The sequence below is a fragment of the Colossoma macropomum genome, unplaced genomic scaffold (assembly GCF_904425465.1).
Source record: "Colossoma macropomum unplaced genomic scaffold, Colossoma_macropomum, whole genome shotgun sequence".
In the NCBI taxonomy this organism is placed as follows: Eukaryota; Metazoa; Chordata; class Actinopteri; order Characiformes; family Serrasalmidae; genus Colossoma; species Colossoma macropomum.
In genome coordinates this window covers 26,771,385-26,789,314 of record NW_023494798.1, presented here as the reverse complement: position 1 = coordinate 26,789,314, position 17,930 = coordinate 26,771,385, and the positions used below count along the sequence as shown (strand labels likewise).

General features: G+C 37.0%; 1 protein-coding gene across 2 annotated transcripts; it reads left to right on the top strand.

The window, feature by feature from the left end:
- The first annotated feature begins 831 nt into the window (after positions 1-831).
- Positions 832-16,334, top strand: chrna5 (cholinergic receptor, nicotinic, alpha 5). 2 transcript variants are annotated; one of them, XM_036585440.1, is made up of 9 exons: positions 832-995; positions 1,663-1,791; positions 9,760-9,911; positions 10,094-10,138; positions 11,422-11,531; positions 11,739-11,916; positions 12,120-12,452; positions 13,698-14,066; positions 15,660-16,334. In XM_036585440.1, the coding sequence occupies exons 2-9, from the start codon at positions 1,725-1,727 to the stop codon at positions 15,816-15,818; spliced, it is 1,413 nt and encodes a 470-aa protein (XP_036441333.1). In that variant the 5' UTR covers positions 832-995; positions 1,663-1,724; the 3' UTR covers positions 15,819-16,334. The 2 variants fall into 2 exon arrangements, with proteins under 2 accessions (XP_036441333.1, XP_036441334.1); XM_036585441.1 differs by lacking the exons at positions 832-995; positions 1,663-1,791 and adding an exon at positions 3,275-3,456.
- The last annotated feature ends 1,596 nt before the right edge of the window (positions 16,335-17,930 follow it).

Genomic DNA, 17,930 nt, shown 5'->3' with positions numbered 1-17,930 from the left:
AATAGTCATAATAATACCATTAAATGAATATACAATCTACCATTATGCAGTTAATGTAATCCAGCAACTATTTAATTAATAAATATTAAATAAATAAATACGTTTTTCTATTTTATTGTCATTTGTGTTTTGTCCTAACTTGATAAAATTAAGTGGAATCATTTAGACTCATATTGTCAGAGGCCTCAATTTTATTTTTAAAAATTATATTTTTGTATACTCAATAACACAGTTTTTGACATTATTATTATTATTATTTTTATTATTATTATTATTATTATTATTTTATTTATATAATTATACATTCTGTAAAACCTACATGCAAGATTTACCAGGGGAGCTTCTTACCCCAAGTGGGAGGGTTGTTAAGGGGTGCTGTCTTGACCCACCAATGGTGAAAGATGCCTCTTTGAAATATTTTCTTTTCTTGTGCTATTAAAACAAAACTGTCTGCTGTTCCAGTCTATTTCCTTTGACTGTGTGAAGGTTTGTACATCATACACTCATGCACAGATATGCTTTAGCTTTACAGTACATGGACATTGGTCTTGTGCGGGGGGCGCAGGGGCCTTCTTTCCTAATTTTCTCCGACACAGAAACATGCATGCACCCCACACGCATTTATGTGAGTTTATGTGTAAAACATTATCCGTCATTAGGTCAGAGAGAGGGAGGCTAGTTTACGTGGCTCACCAAGAGGTGGCAGTCGTTTGCAGAGCAGGAAAAATCCATCATTCTGATTGGCTGTCTTTCTCTTTGTGTGTATGGGGGGAGAGGAGACTCTCAGGGGAAAGAGGGCAGGGCTTGTTTTGCAGAGTAGGAGGAGAAGGAGGAGGAGAGGGAGGAGGAGAGAATCACAGCATGCGTGTGGTGGGTGTGAATGTGAGCCGCAGAGTATTGGGGAAACAGGCTGGGGTGGCATGGACGCAGGGCTGCTAGAGAGAGAAAGGCAGATTTCTGAAGACCTGTAGCCTGTTCATCCTCTGCACAGACAGGTTAGAGTGCGTGTTGGGGCAGAGGGGGAGAGAAAGAAAACACTGAATGTCTGCATGCATGTGTCTGTGTTTACATGCATGCTGATTATGTATGTCAGTGTCGACTCTATTCATGCATGGACTACTGTAAGCATTACTTCTGTGCACAAATGTGATGTGATACATTACTGGGCAACAATATGGATATTTGCCTATGCACAATCATTTAGACGTGTACAGTTGTAAATGTTCAGGATGTACTGATGCTCCTGCATGCACCACTGTAGCAAACATAACACCTAGACTGATATGTACATGGTATATGATATAGTATATGTAATATATTCATGTCTGACTATAACTAGGTATGTTTTTGTACATATAATCTTCAGTCATGTTTGTGTGCAATGTTTCATGATGTATCACTGTTCCTTTTCATGCACCACTGTAGTGAGCATAGCATCTTGGCATATTTTACAAGAGATATGATATATGATATGACATATGACATATCCATAGCTATGAATATGCATGTTCTTGTGCACAGTATAATCAGTCATGTATGCATACAATTCATCATGCATATTGCTTGTCCACATATGTCCAGGGGGTTTTGCATACTTGCCAAGTGCATATGAAGCTGGACGCCTTTATATATGCTAAGAAACACCTCTGTCTGTATGTCCAGCTCTGTGATGTCCATGACACCCTAAAAGTCCACTGCTCTGCTCTGATGCTACCAGTGGCATCATGATACCAGCACAAAGCTCATGTCTGATTCTGCTAGCCTCCTGCTGTCTGCTCTGCTCCACGCTAGGTGAGTTCATGTGACCTTGCCTCCATGCATTATATCTGTCTCTCTCTCGCTCTCTCCCTCTCTCTCTCTCTCTCTCTCTCTCTCTCTCTCTCTCGCTGTATGCAGGATTAAAGTTCATACCCGTGGTGATGACAGATGGAGATAGCATGATGTATTTTAATCAATTCCCATCTGTCTTTGTTCTACAGCAGGAATTCATTTGGGTGTTTGGCAGACAGTAAACAGACTATTAGGCACAAATAGAGTGAGAATGATAGATTTTAGAATAAAAACAGCTTTACAGCTTTAATTAAATATAAGCAATTAAGCCATGCAGAATTGGCAATTTAACATGATTTATTATTGATTAATATAGATTAAATTAAGCTTTATGATGTGTATGATGCAAATAGCAGCAAATACTATTGTTTAGACTCGGTTATCTGTCAAGTTCAGAGGCAAACCTGCTATAGTTTATTTTGTTTACTGTTATTAAGATATTTGTTTTATTTTGATTGGTCTTTCCTTTCTTTAAAAGTAGTCTTGTCCTTTAGGGCCACTATATAATAGATCAGGGGACATTAGGTTCTAATGAACATAATCCATAAACTGTGCAAAAGACTGAGACCACTCTTTATTTATTTCATATCCAGTCAAAAGGGCCTTTCGATACAAATGATATATGAAATGATACAGATGATGACATGTATAAAATATTGTATATGTGTAAAATATTTATTTTTTTCCAGTATTATGTTTGCTTTTGTTTGTTCACACCAGCTCCTATTCTATTCAGGAGACTTGCTGCTCCACACATCCTTCTTTTCAGTGAGGCTTCTTGACAGCTACACATCCTTTCAGACTCATAGCACTGAGTTGTCTTATGACAGTGGAAGGATGGACTGAAACACATGGATTTTTTATGTCTGAAGCAAGAGTGGAGCTTGATTTCCTCCTCTCTCTCAAAGACGAAAGCTTTAAGTACTGTTTATCTGATGGTGATGGTTTTGGTGGTCTACCAGGTTGCGCACAGTTGTTAGGAGTCTGATCCTCTGTATCTTTAAATATACATATTTTTTAACTAATGAGTTTTGGAAACTCATGTTTTTCACTTATTTTTACTTGGACTTTCCTCTGATGCAAGCGGATTATCTTAGATCTAATCTCTGCAGAATTTTTTATAGAAAGATGAATTACTTGTAATTAACCGCTGTTTTGATAGGAAATGAAATAAATGAAGGGTGGTCTCTAACTTTTGCACAATACTGAGTGTCTAAAAAGAAATATGAACTAATGTGACTAATGTGCATCACACAGTGGTAAAGATGAGACTCAAAGCCTCTGAGTCTTTTCCTCAAGGTTACAGGCCTTTGTATAGCCTGGAACTTCTTTCACAAATGCAGTGCATATCTCTGTGGTACAAGGCAAGATAAGGCAGTGTTTCACAAGACATGTTTCAGTTAACAAGCTGAGCAAATAAATGTTCTCTCAATGGTGTGGTCTTCGTTTCATTGGGACACTATTTATAACTGAGCTGCTGCTAAAGAGGATAAGAAATAGTACAGCTTGTATACTGAATTCATCTCGTCCTTCAGTTTTTATCTCTTATTGGGCCTCAGAGGAAGCAGCCAGAACACTAAGAGCAGGAAGAGCTGTATCTGGACCAGTTTGACACTTTAGCCTGAGGTCAGTACAGTCAGTAGGGAATCTGATCCTAGATCAGAGTTTCTCTTTAGAGTGTGTTTACAAAAGTAGACTAAAAGTTGGTCAGAAAAAATGAGATCTACTACAACTATATGTATGCAACTACTTGTATGCAAATGTTTAGGCACTCAAACTGCATGTTTTCTTGATTTTCTAATGAACATAAGTTAACACATCCTCCACAGAAAACATGTCTACACATTTTGATGCACAATTACTGTTCATTTGCTGAATCTAGCATATTAGGGGGAAACATAATAGTTGTCTGTGCAAAGGTTTTGACCCATTTTATGCTTTATGTTTTATTTTTTTTTCCAATATGTGAAACTCAGCAAATGAAAAGAAATTGTGTGCTAAAAAACTGCATAGAAATGTCAGCCTGTAAAGTACACATTAACTTATTTTCACTTAGAAAATCACAGAATATGTCATTTGACCAGGGCTGTTCAAACTTTTGCATATGAATTTACAACATTAACAAAAAAGTCCAGATTGCACTATAATATACTAAATTACTTTAATATAATATACTAAACTTCTGTGCTGTACACACATATAGTTGGATTGCAGTGTGTTTATTTGATAAAATTACATTAAAAAGTTTAATATCATGTGTCATACTAATAATTTCTGTTATTTTTATTCATTATTTTTTATTTTTAATTGTTATTTTTTTTAAATGTCAAAAAGTTATTAAATGACAAACAATATAATGTAATTACCTAACTGTAGTAATGTTTTGACAAGTTGTCTGCTGTGAGGTTTGATCACCTTTTTCTAAATATGAAGCATTCTGGATGTTAACTTCCTGATGGTATACAGGTTCTCAGTTAGTATAGAATCATCTTTAGTTTTATTTATCATTCTCTACACTTCTAATATTTCTTCATTTTTCATACAGCTTCCTATTAATTCATATGAAATGGTGTTCTATGAAGTTATATTGTAGTAGCATCATAATAGGATCATTTTGTACACACATCTTCAACAAATTGTCTCTACATTACTGAAAACAGAGATTCTTGTGATCGGTACTGTATATAGTGACAAGCTCATTACTATGTCAACATAAAGGCTGCAGCTTGATTCTCGCAAGACACTGTCAAAACTTTATAGATACTGTGACATTAGGTGCAGTTTTATAAATGAATAAATTGGTCGTATAAACCTGTTTTGACAACATAGAATGTTCAGGCAAACTACACTTTCAAAAAAAAGGTATAAAACTGTCTCCGGGGCAGTACCCCTCTTGTCACTGGGGTGGTCCCCCCAAGGGTACAGCTCAGTATCTTTAGTCAGGGAACATGATTGTACCATAACAAACTCCATCCCATCTCCAGGCTTATGAAAAGATACAAATTCGTATTTTTCACCTGAGAAAAACTTATTTAAGGTTCACAAGGGTACATTTACATTGTTTGTACCTTGATGGACAAAAATGTACCTGCATAGTGCCTTTATTTCTAACAGTGTATGAAGCTCTCCAAAATCCCTGGCTATGCCATGTAAGGTTAGCTGTGACAGAGCTTGGAGGAAAGATATATTTGGTAATCAGTCCCATATCGACTCAGGAGTGCTAGAAATGTGGATATTGATCTGTGGTTGCATGAGCTGAAAGTGGAGGGTTGACTGCAAGTCTAGCCAGTCATATAACAATGAGATTTACAGTCCCATAGAAATGAACTCCTGCGTCTAAGGCTTGATAAATATATCAAGCTGTTCAATTTAATCCATATAATTCATCTGTAGTAATGCTGTTTTTTTAGAAATGACGTATAAACACGAATAACTGTTTTCTAAAAGAACCAAACATAGCAAATTGGGTGTAAAAACTCAGCAATGTTGCTGTTTTATTCTGCAAAAATTATTTAGTATTTTACTGTCAGTAGTAACATGAAAAAAGAACACTAGATTAACCCAATTAAAATCTGTCGTTTGTTTGCTTCAATTTAACTCATTTAAATCTGACACCATAGTAGTTGGTGTGCATGCATGTCCATGTTAGCCATATTAAAATGGATCAGCATGTGGAATTGGAACGTTAGGTGCACTACTGTGTTGTCTATCATTGTACAAAAAGAAGCACAATGCTGTCTTTACCATTGGATGGACTGTTTCTGAGTGAGCATTCAGACTGCTAAGTGCTTATAATTGATTTACGATCACCATCTACTGTATTAGAAACATTTACCTTGTACTTCCACTCCATGGCCACTTTCTTAGAAATACCTACCATATAAGTCCCTTGTGTTGGTGTACAGTTACAGACTGCAGCTTATCTGTGATCAAGCGCTTATTGTCTGCCACCATCTCCATTTATCTTTGGTCAGTTTCTGACCACGAGACTGGTGTTGACCAAACTGTATTTGTGTGGTGGATCATTCCCAGCATAGCAACAACACTGGCACAGCAGGGTTTGTGGTGCTGGTATGAGTGTATAGAACAGGTTGAGAGTTGCCCACCACCCAAAACACCCAGCCAAGAGCAGCTCTGTGGTCAGAAACTGACCAAAGATGAAGGACTAGAGGACGACTAACACAAACTGCGTATCAAAAGATGAGCTATCATCTCCAGTTCTACATCTAAAAAGTGGACCAACAAAGTAAGTGTTTCTACTAAAGTGGCTGGTGAGTGTATTTAATCACAGTAAAGAGGAAAGATGACTGTGAGTTGTTTGCCCATGCATTTATTTGCTCAAAATGGTAGACTGTATTCCAGAGACATAATTTCTACAAATACTCAGCATTACTACATGTGGTGACACTTTACTTAATATAACTATGCCCTAAACATGTCATGGCACATGCCATATGCCGTCATGAGTTGACATAATAGATTTTGTTCAGTAATAAAACAGTATCCTGTTGCCATTGCGAGTAATTGTCATGACAGATATCATAATCCTTAATGTCATGATTGCTTATGTCACATGTTCATTTTTTGCTAGTTAGCCATTATAGCATCAAAAAAACAAAAATATAAAATTATAAAACCATTCAAGCACGAAAATAACCTTTTGTTGTTAATGGAATTATCTTTGACTCTCATGCTGCTTGCATGGACCACCGAGTAAATTGATGAAGTAAGAACCAGTTTTTTTGTCCAAACAGAGGGGCTGGCAACTTATTTTCTTAACTAGAACTAGGCTGGTCAGCTAGCTAACAGGCTAAAAGTCTAAACAACTCCATCATTAATATCACAGGCTTGAATTAAAGTACTTACAGTATGATTAACTGTAAAACAGCAGTATAAAAGTCTAAAAATGTCACTTGAATTGATTACACGCTTCAAATGTTCGCGTTTAAGTCAGAAGTCACAGCAAACAGGCTGCATCCCAAATGGCTCTGTACTCCCTAAATAGTCTGGCAGCATTGAAAGTTTTGAAATTCTAGCCTCTACAGGCAAATTAAATGCATTATTTATCAAGTAATTGCCAAATGACTATTTCGTAGCTATATTTTGCACCATTGGTGTGCAGTATCCAGTATTTAAATTCTTACATAGTGCACTATGTAGAGAGCAGGGAGCCATTTGAGATTCAGCCCCAGCACAAGAAGAGGGCTGCCTCTGGATTGGTGCTTAATTAGACTTGCGGTGGTAATTTAGTGACCAAACAGTACTTATAAATCAAAAGGTTTTGCATTAAACAGTGCTGTGTTATCATATGTTCATTGTTATACAACAAAAAGTGAAATGACCACAGTATACAGCGATGGTGACCATATGTTCTCCTCATTCAGCGGTTCATGGTTGCTTGGCAATGATACCATACTCTAAAGGAACTACATTTCTTAGCAGATTACCTGGTTATGTCAATTATTATCACTAATAACTCAAACTGTTTTCTGAAATAATGGGTATTTTATCATGTTTTATGTTGGCCGCCATTTTATAAAAGCAATAAGTCTCTTGAGTCACTTTATTACAGGGAAGGGAAGCTTCACCTCATGCCTAAAAACACCTTTCCCATGATAAAATCACAGTGATGCACAGCCTCTCGTGGCTTATTGCTTTATTATAACATGTCATGACAATTAACGGTTGTAGTACCATGACACTATTGCTGAGCAACATCTGCCATGACAGCATATGACAACTTCCATGACATGTTAATGGCATGATTATGGCAATGTTGTGCAGCAAAGTGTTATCAATCAAGTTTTACATATAAAAAACAAATATCATGATTTCTCAATGCGGTTGTAGTTTTTATTTTTTATGTGTGAAGAACATGATCGGGTAGACTTTACTGGAACCCTGCTACACAATATTGCCATAATCATGCCCTGAACGCCATGGAAGTTGTGTAGCAGGGCTCCAGTAAAGTCCAACCGATCATGTTCTTTACATATAAAAAATAAATGCAACTACAGCATTGAGAAATCATGATATTAAATATGAGTAGTAGATATAGTATTATTGCTTCAGGCTTGAAGGAGACACATCTCATGCCAACTTGTAGAATATTTAGAACACCAGACTGTCTCTGTTTCTTTGTCTTCTATGGCAGGTAAGAACATTGAGAGGATCTGCTAGATATCTACTGATCTATCTTTTGACCCCATTCCATTTTCTGTGTTGGGGACCTGTATTGACAACAAATCACAGTTACTGCTTCCATAATTATTTTTTTTTACATCATTTTGTAATGTTGTATCACATTTTTGGTATAATGATTTCCAAAAACCATGACAACTTTAGGTTCTACAATTAGCTTTCAGTCTATAACAGATGTTATTCTCAGTGAAAACTCAATCAAAGCTCTGACTCAGCCATTACAGGCGGTAACCTGACCTCACGGTATAATTGGATTAGCTCGTATTAAGTGACATGCTCAGGCAGGTCAGTACATTGAATTGAATTACATGGAGAACAACAGTGGTGTCAGGTTACAAATGATTATGAATGAAAATGTACTTTGAATAATGAGGATCAGAAGGTTCATAATGTTCAGTTCCTGAGAATCTTGCCACAGCATTTTATGATAGAAACCAGGAGAATCGCTCTAAGCCAATTCTGTTCTTCTACCTCTAATAAATCTCCATTCATAACTGAATCTGCTCCTTTAGTAATGGACTTCGGAGGACTAAATCACGTTGGACTTCCCTCTGTTATTCACTGCCTGCAGCCCCTGAGAGTCAAATTAGATTGGAGAAGATGCTGCTAGTGGCAGTTCTGGCTTCACAAAACAAAACAAATCACATTCATTAGTGCTTGTAGCCAGTATCTCAAATAGACTCCTTAGAGAAAATGGAGTCATTTTCCCTGAGCTTGTATGGACTTTTAGGACTAAATAAAGTGATGCACTGAATTACTGGATTCAAATGGGTGCATTAATTTGCCAAATATAATAATGGCTCGGTTTCTCTGTAAGCACCTATTTAAGAAGCTTGTCATTGTGTATTCATATTTATTGTCCAGAAATATACTGTCTGTTAAATTTTAGCGCTGGATAATATATATAGTCAATAGATAATAGATAATATATACCAGTCAATACTCAGCAAATAAATAGCAATGGTCGCCAAAGTTGGTTAAGTTTGTCATTTATAGAGGACGTGTTAACTTAATTTTCAAATAAAAAAAACAACCAAGCATGTAATTTGACCAGGAGTGTTCAAACTTATGCATTTCATGCTGTGTCATTTCAGATTTTTGATTTTTCAGATTGTTTTGCAAAAAAACAGTTCTGAATACATTATAAAAAACTACATAAATAGTATGTTTCTTTTCTTTAAATGTGCTTTCTATCTGGTTTACAATACTGTGTAAAGTTCCCTTAAGTGTCAGTCTAAGAGAAGCAGAACAGGACAGAAAAGTCCAGTCAAAACAAGTTAGATTCAAATTTGTATGGCATTTAGCACAGAGTAGTTAATTATCTGATAATTGCTTAGCTGACATTGTCATATCATGACATATTTGGAAAAAAATTAAATTGTGGTATTGAACTTTTTCAGTACCACCCAGCACTATTACATTTGCAGTATTTCTGTAGAAATGTGCACATTTTGTGGCCAAGCATTGGCACTGGAGTTGTAAATAAAGGATCTGCCATGTAATTGCTAAGACACTAAAAGCCCTCAGGTGATTTGTATTGTGTTCAGTTCAGGATTAAGGGACTTATTGACTAGGCATCAGCTCAGACACTCATAAATCTTTGAAATCATTGTGTTGGAGAGAAATATGTTCTAGTTGCATCCGTATAATTCGATCTTGTGGTTTTTTGCCCAGTGGATCATGACGTGGAAGGAAAGGGACTTATGTGGTGCTTTTGTTTTGCCTTAGCTCCCCCCAAGCTATCTTCATATGCCAAAACTGAGGACAAACTGTTCAAGCATCTATTCAGCAACTACCAGAAATGGGTGAGACCGGTAGAAGACCTGAATGGGACAGTGAGGGTTAAATTTGGACTGGCCATCTCTCAGCTAGTAGATGTGGTGAGTATTGATTATTAAGTAAAGCTATTTTAATTTAGGAAAAATAATAGTTAATGCACATTTAGAATTAAAAGGTTATTCTAGGTATGGAAAATATATAAAACTGGATAACATCATTCAGTCTTATAGGTGCAGATGACCCTAAATAACATTTAATGTTTTTTGTGACCTTTTCCCACAAGGATGAGAAGAACCAATTGATGACCACCAATGTCTGGATGAAGCAGGTAATGCATTAGATTAAAGCTCCACTAGTTCTTAATATAAAGTAATACCACTCATGGTTCTATAGACATCTGTGATCTGATATGTACACAGTATACACAGTTTCCTTCCTCCTCCTCCTCTTTCAATCCCAGACCACAGATTGATTCTCATTCTCCTTGTGCTCCTGTCCATCCCCTGACAGCTATATATCTTCAGCAGAAATTGTATCTGCTCAATTCAGCAGGCACTCCAATGCTTCTAGAGAGGTCAGTGGGTCATAGGTTGCACAAAGTAAGGACTAACAAGGCTGATGGGGACACAAAGAGAGTGACTCTGCCCAGAGGCATCACATATGACTGCCCAAGCTAAAAAAAACCTTTCTTTGGTGTGAATTTTCTAAGCAGTTAATATCATAACTAAATTAGCATTAGCAAAATGGATGCAATGGGTGGTGTGCTGATGGAAAAGCACACAAACCTGAAAAACAAACTGAAATCATGTTGCTGAAATAAGAGCAAAAAGAGTGAAAATGAGAGAGGAAAAATACAGTAGAAGAGAATATTGAAACACTGAAAAGCGGCTTCTGACAAGATTTTTTCCAAGTGAGCTTATCAATGGTTTAAGACTGCCAACTTTAATGAGTATTTGTGTTGGTAGATAGACTGAACAGTGTATAATAAGGAACATTTTAATGAGACACCGAGTCCAAAATGCATTTGCTCAGGGTTCAGAAACTTGAAATGCCCCTGACTGTTCCTGGTATATAGGGACAGCAAACTTGGTCTGTTAGAGAGGGGTTAAAAGAAAGATCAGTATTTGGAACGTTACTGTTGCTGTGTGCTGCTCCAGTGTTTAGGAATGGCCTCCGTGAACATAGATACAAACTTCAGAATAAAAGGGAGTTATGAAATGACTTCAGATTTGGAGAAAGACCACACCTGGGACTCCACTCCATTTTATGCCCAATAAATTTCACTCTCTTGCTTCCAATTCCTGTGACAAATTTTATACCCCACTGCCACCCTGTCTCCCCCTCTTCTTCCAAACCTGCTGTCAGTTGCTGAGTGATGGGGGTGCGGCTTCCAGTATACAGCAGAAACCATCCAAAACTCCAGCCCAAGGTTATCAAACTTCCTCCTTGCCTGCCTTAAGCTCGGTTTAGGGCATGGTCTGCACTCATACACTGAGCATAAGTCATAAGTCACCCTCAGCAACGGAGTTCAGAACAAGCTATAAATCTTTAGTGTTGTTCATGTAACTTTCCGGGTTGTGGTTTTCCTCTGAGGTCATTTATTTTGTACAGGAATGGGTTGACATGAAGCTGCGATGGGACCCTGCCCACTACCTGGGTATCACATCTATCAGAGTGCCCTCTGACTCCATCTGGATCCCTGACATTGTGCTCTATGACAAGTAGGTATTATCATTTATTCCCTCAGAACAGCCACTGCAGCTACTTTGCAACAAAGAACAAAATTCTCAAATTTCTATACATTCAGTGTTCAGTTGATTTTCAAATGCGCTTGATCATAAATGTACTATTTAAGCAAAAGAAACCAACTTCATGCTGGTTGTCTTGCTTATGTTATGAAATATTAAACAATTTATATTTCTCAATAGTGCAGATGGCCATTTCGAGGCCACTGTTACTAAAGCAGTGGTGAAGTATGATGGCACCATCTCCTGGACGCCACCAGCTAACTACAAATCTGCCTGCACTATAGATGTGACCTTCTTCCCCTTTGATCTTCAGAATTGCTCCATGAAGTTTGGCTCCTGGACCTATGATGGCTCACAGGTTTATTGTCACATACTAATATAACAAAATACATCTTGAAATGCAGCAAACTATATATATATATATATATATATATATATATATATATATGAATCTAGTTAGTGGTTTAAAGCCTGACTTTACAGATTTACAAACAGGTGTTCAGATGCTTCTGATAACTTCTTTATGAGATGGAAAAAAACATCCTGCATTACATCTCTCAGGTGGACATTCTCCTGGAGGACGTCCATGTGGATAAGCGAGACTACTTCGATAATGGTGAGTGGGAGATCGTGACAGCTACAGGCAGCCGGGGTTTGAGGATGGACAGCACCTGCTCCTATCCCTTCATCACTTACTCCTTCATCATCCGACGTCTCCCTCTCTTTTATACACTGTTCCTCATCGTTCCCTGCATTGGCCTGTCCTTTCTGACTGTGTTGGTCTTCTATCTGCCTTCTAACTGTGGAGAAAAGATTTCTCTTTGTACATCTGTTCTCGTCTCTCTCACTGTCTTTCTCCTGGTGATAGAGGAGATCATCCCATCTTCTTCTAAGGTAAGGTGAACAGGTTCAGCTGTACTTTTTTGATTCCATCTGTACATTTTTCATGTATGTTTGACAGTGCTGACTGAATTTCTAAGCAGTTTTATCCCAATTCAAAGGTCCCATATCACAGAAAGCTGGATTTTAAACACATTTTTAGTTTTAAACAGGTTGATTATAGTATATGAACACTATAAATGTTTCGAAATGTACAGTTCCCCCAAAATATAAGGTGCAAAATAACCTATTTTAAGTGCAATGTTTGTGATGTCACAAAAACCGATGCATTTCCATAAATCCATCTATTCAGTCTACAGCATGTTCGCCTTCCTTTAAGTTAGAAGTTAAGTCAGTGTTTATGTCTAGACTGCTTCAGGATGAGGCACAGCACAGGGCAGCGAATCAGAGCAGAGGTCTTTAACATATATTACTCATAAACTCATATATTACTCATAAACATACACTCTTACACTCTTGAAAATGATAGTTCTTCATGGGTTCTTTAGTAAAGAAAATGGTTCTATATAGAACCATGAACAGTCAAAATACCCTCTGCATGATTAAAGGGTTCTTCACAACATGTAGGGGTTCTTCAGATTGATGGAGAATTTTGAAAAAGAGTTCGATATACCACCAAAAATGGTTCTTGTATTATTATGATGTCAGGCCTGTAACAATAGAAGAACCCTTTTTGGTGCTAAATACAACCCTTTGCAAAAAAGGCTCTGTACAGCACATTCTCCACCAATCTGAAAAACTCTTTCACAATGCAAAGAACCCTTTAATCATGCAGATGGTTCTTTGAGTGTTCATGGTTCTATATAGAACCATTTTCTTTAATAAAGAAGCCCTGTGGAACCATCATTCTTAAGTGTGTAGAATGAAGGGTTATTTGACTAATAGAAATAGTGGAACCCTTTTTAATGCTATATAGAACCATTTTTAAACAACTGGTTTTCCATCATAAAGAAAAACCATTTGACCATGTAAAGAAACGTGTGCATTCAAAGATCTCCTTGAATGTTCATGGTTCTATATAGAACCATTGCCTTTACTAAACAACCTTTGAGGAACCATTGTTTTTACTAGTGTACATAAAAGCATATACATATCATAAGTGGACCACAGGAAAAAACAAAGATATGAGCTCCTTACGATAAATGACTAAGATGATCAATATAGTTCATAAACTGAACTAGTCACTACTGTTCACTGGCTTGTACAGCTTAACAACCTGAACCATGTCCATCTCCACAGGTGATCCCGCTCATTGGCGAGTATTTGGTCTTCACCATGATCTTCGTCACACTCTCCATTGTCATCACAGTCTTTGCCATCAACATTCACCACCGCTCCTCGTCCACGCATCATGGCATGGCACCCTGGGTCCGTAGAATCTTCCTGCACAGGCTGCCTAAGCTGCTCTGCATGCGCAGTCACGTCGACCGCTATGCTACCACTGGAGGGAGCCAGAGAGGAGCGCAGACTGAAGGAACAGGAGGCTATGGGAAGGGTTTCCCTCAAGAGACCACCCCTCTGCTCAACTCAAGATACAACCTGCAAGCAGCACTAGACTCCATTCGCTACATCACTCTCCATGTGGTCAAGGAGAATGAAGTCAGAGAGGTGAGGAGAACGGACTGCTTTTCTGTGGATGTAGATACACCACACCTCAAAAGTTAGGAATCTATTTACACTGTATCTGAAAAGCCCACTGTAGATGCTAACCCTAACCTTAACCTCAACCCACACCCTAAACCTAATCCTCATCCTGGTCCTAAATCTAAACTTGGTAGTAATTTTAGCACATAATTAGTTAACCATTTGAACTTGTATAGATAATCTACTGGGGACTATGCCATAAAATAAGACTTTGGAAACAATTAAAAAAACAACATCCAGTATGTAAATAAATTCATTTATTTCCTGCCATATGAAATTAACTGAATGTAGTGGTCACGCTTAACTGTACTCAAATAATTACATTTACATAACAATTAATAGAAAGCTGTAAGAAAAATAAATAAGAGGCTTTAAATGTGTCAACAATGATGAACAGAGATGCAGATGATTCTAAAAAGATTGCATGATATGATAATAAAACAAATATCCATATTTAAGATATAATATAATATAATATAATATAATATAATATAATACAATATAATATAATGCCATATGTGCAAAGGGTCAGCCTGGTTGCCAGCAGGGGGCCGATTCCACGCAGTAGAAGAGTTGCTGGAGCTGGGTCAAAAAACTCCAAGGCCCAGAATGCCCAGCGCTAATTAGCACCGAGCAGGCACACCTGCTGGCTCTGTTGCACCTTTCTAGAGGGGGGGGGGTGGTACGGTAGTTTAGAGTATTATAATAGTGTATGTAAATAATATATAAATATGGAAAGTGCTTCCAAAGTTTTGAATGCTAGTGTACAGTATAGTATAAATGGTGACAAACTGAAATGGCCTGATGTTAATCTTACTTAAATAAAGTTATGATTACTTAATTTCTTGCCATTAGTTGCTGAATCCAGGCAGGTTATTTGTACTGTATGGTTGAAAATTCAAGTGAGTACAGGGCAGAGTCTGAACTCCTACAGCAGGTTAGTTCATTTCTGTTTACTAGCTCATATTTTTCGTTCAGGTGTTGTTTTCACACAACAAACAACATATTTACATATTGGTTCAATATTAAGTTTGGATGCACTTTGTTATCTTGTTAAATACATGTCAAAATTGTATTTTATCTGTGTAAAAAGTCAAAAATAAAGCAGTGTAGTAAAACAGCATAGACAGACCTTATTTAAACATTTAAGCTAAAACTAGAGCCACATTACCATCCGCATGACATCCCACTTTGAAGTGCTACTCAGCTTTCAACCTGGACTGCAAAGGGGCGTACTGTACGTCAAAACATCACTCCACAGGCATCTCGTTGTGTTGGTTAGCATAGCTAAGGCTTCACAGACAGCTGGAAGTTGCATCTCAAATAATGATAAAGCAACAAAAATGAGCTTAAAAGCTTGCATGTATACAACTACATGTATAAGTTCAGACAACAAAAAAACAGATTCAAACCTTATTTCAATTGAGGCAATGAGTAACTTAATGGTAAAATGGAACAGTGGATGGATAAATTATATGAATCATATGAATTTTAATTTTGAATTGTTTTAGAACATCCCAGTGTAACACTTCTCTCTTTTTTTGTATCTCTTCTCAGGTTGTTCAGGACTGGAAGTTTGTGGCTCAAGTGTTAGACCGCGTGTTCCTGTGGGCCTTCCTGTTGGTATCTGTTCTCGGTTCTGCTCTTCTCTTCATTCCTGTCATTTACAAATGGGCCAACATCATTGTTCCAAACTATGCTGGCAGCAGCAGCTAAACCAGCGAAGTCTCTCGCAGCACAGTAGACAGATCTGCACAAAGCATGAGGAAAAAGCACAGTGACTTCATTATTGTACAACCAGGACATTTTCTAACATTTTCTGTCTTCAGTCTAAGAAGAATGTAATGAACATGCTATTTGAAATGACCACCGACTGACCAAAAGATTTGAATAAAAGTTCATATCTGATCTGTTAACATTGATGTGTTTTAAATGAAGAGTTAAGGTGTTTCTTTACACTGCAATGCTTTACAAATGTGCAGGCATTTGTTTCTATAACATGATATATGGTTGATTCATATCATACTGCTCAGTTAATAAAGTGATAGTGAAAAGAATAAGAACGATCAGAGAAAAGAATATATTCAAATCTGCTTTGCAAAAGGCAGTGCTTAATATATTCAGCGCTGAAATGAAATCCTATTAAAAGTATGAATGACTTTTTAATGTATTCATGTTCTTGTATTTTTCTCAGCTTCATACATACTTGAAAATAATTAAAGGAGTGATCTTTAGATACATTTCACTGAATGTTCTTGCTAATTTGAGTGTTACGGATCTCATAATAAAATAACTTATGAGATTTTATTCATTTCTCACTGTCATTTTTCTATTATAATTATGTAAAACATACATGGCTATAAATCTATACACTTAACAGCCACTTTATTAAGACATTTCAACTTTTCTTAATTACCTGCAGGTATATGAAATATAACTGTCATTATAAATATCATACAAGTCATCCTAAAGTTATTTTAGTCTTAGAATGACTCTTTTATGACTCTTGATTGAGAGGAGCTAGAGGATGGATAGACAGTTACTTGATCATTCATGATTCATTATGATGGTTGTGAGCAGCATTGATATTGTGAAGGTCAAAGGCATCTGATGCTTATTTTACAGAAAAAGAAAGCTAGAACACATGAATTAAAAATATGTTACCTGAATGTCCATCTTTAACCTAAAATATGGTATAGATTCCAAAACATGAATATACCAGAGGGAAACTCTCAGGACCTTCTAGGCCCTCAGAGAAGGCCTAATGATTTCTGGGAACTTATAAATATATATATGTCTGTCATTTTCATTGTTTATTTTTATTGAACAGAATCATGCTTGTATTTAAAATCTACAGGTATTACAGTACAGTCCAGTACATTACAGTACTACTCTTTTCATTGTTAAGTTTTGGATGGAATTAAAAGGGTCAAATTCTTGAAACACAGGTAGAAAATTATCCAATGAAGAATTGTATTTCTCTGAGGTAGAGGACTCTCTGAGGACTCTTTCAGGCCCACTCCCGCCTGCTCTTGCAAGATTTCATCCCACTCCAGCCTGCAAATCATAATCATTTTACAACGTTGGTTCTGGCTTGGACCCCTTCCTTGAGTGGATAAATCTGATGATTGTGAGCGTGTTGAAAGAGAATTCAAAGAAAACTCAGTCAAAACGTGGTGAAGGACGTGTCTTCTGAGGATGTGAGTGAATTATTTACTATTGTCATCATACCTTCATCAGTATAATGTTGATTTTGCATTTGAGACTCAAATATCCAGTCAGACCTTCTTTTTGAGTCTGTGTGTGTGACATTTGGTCTGAAAACCTCCAGCAAAATCCGAAACCACATATCTGACCTTTAAATCATTTCAGGCTTTGCAGGGCAACTTGCAGCAGTGCATGCACATCATATTTTAGTGTGTTCTTTTCTCCTAATTCAGTAATGTGCCTCCTTTAAGTTTTAACATAGTGCAGCTTTTACTGATTTAAATATTTTAGGCGGTGAAAAACCAGGTTGCCAGGCGCCTTGGGCCCTTAATCAAATTAAAAGAAATAATAATAAAATAAAAATTAAAATTACAAGTAAGCCAGTTTGCTGACAGCTGGCCTAAACAGAGTCCTGACCTCAACCCATCAAACACCTCTGAACACCAACAGGCCTTATTGTGTGAACAGTGAGTGTTTGGTTTGCACAATGAGATCATGCAATGACCTACTGTTGTCTGCAAAAAGGTTGGTTTTAATGCACAATTACTGTTTATTTGCTGAATTCAACATACAGGAAACAATAAAACATCTTTTATTTTTGTGGCATATTTTGTATATTTC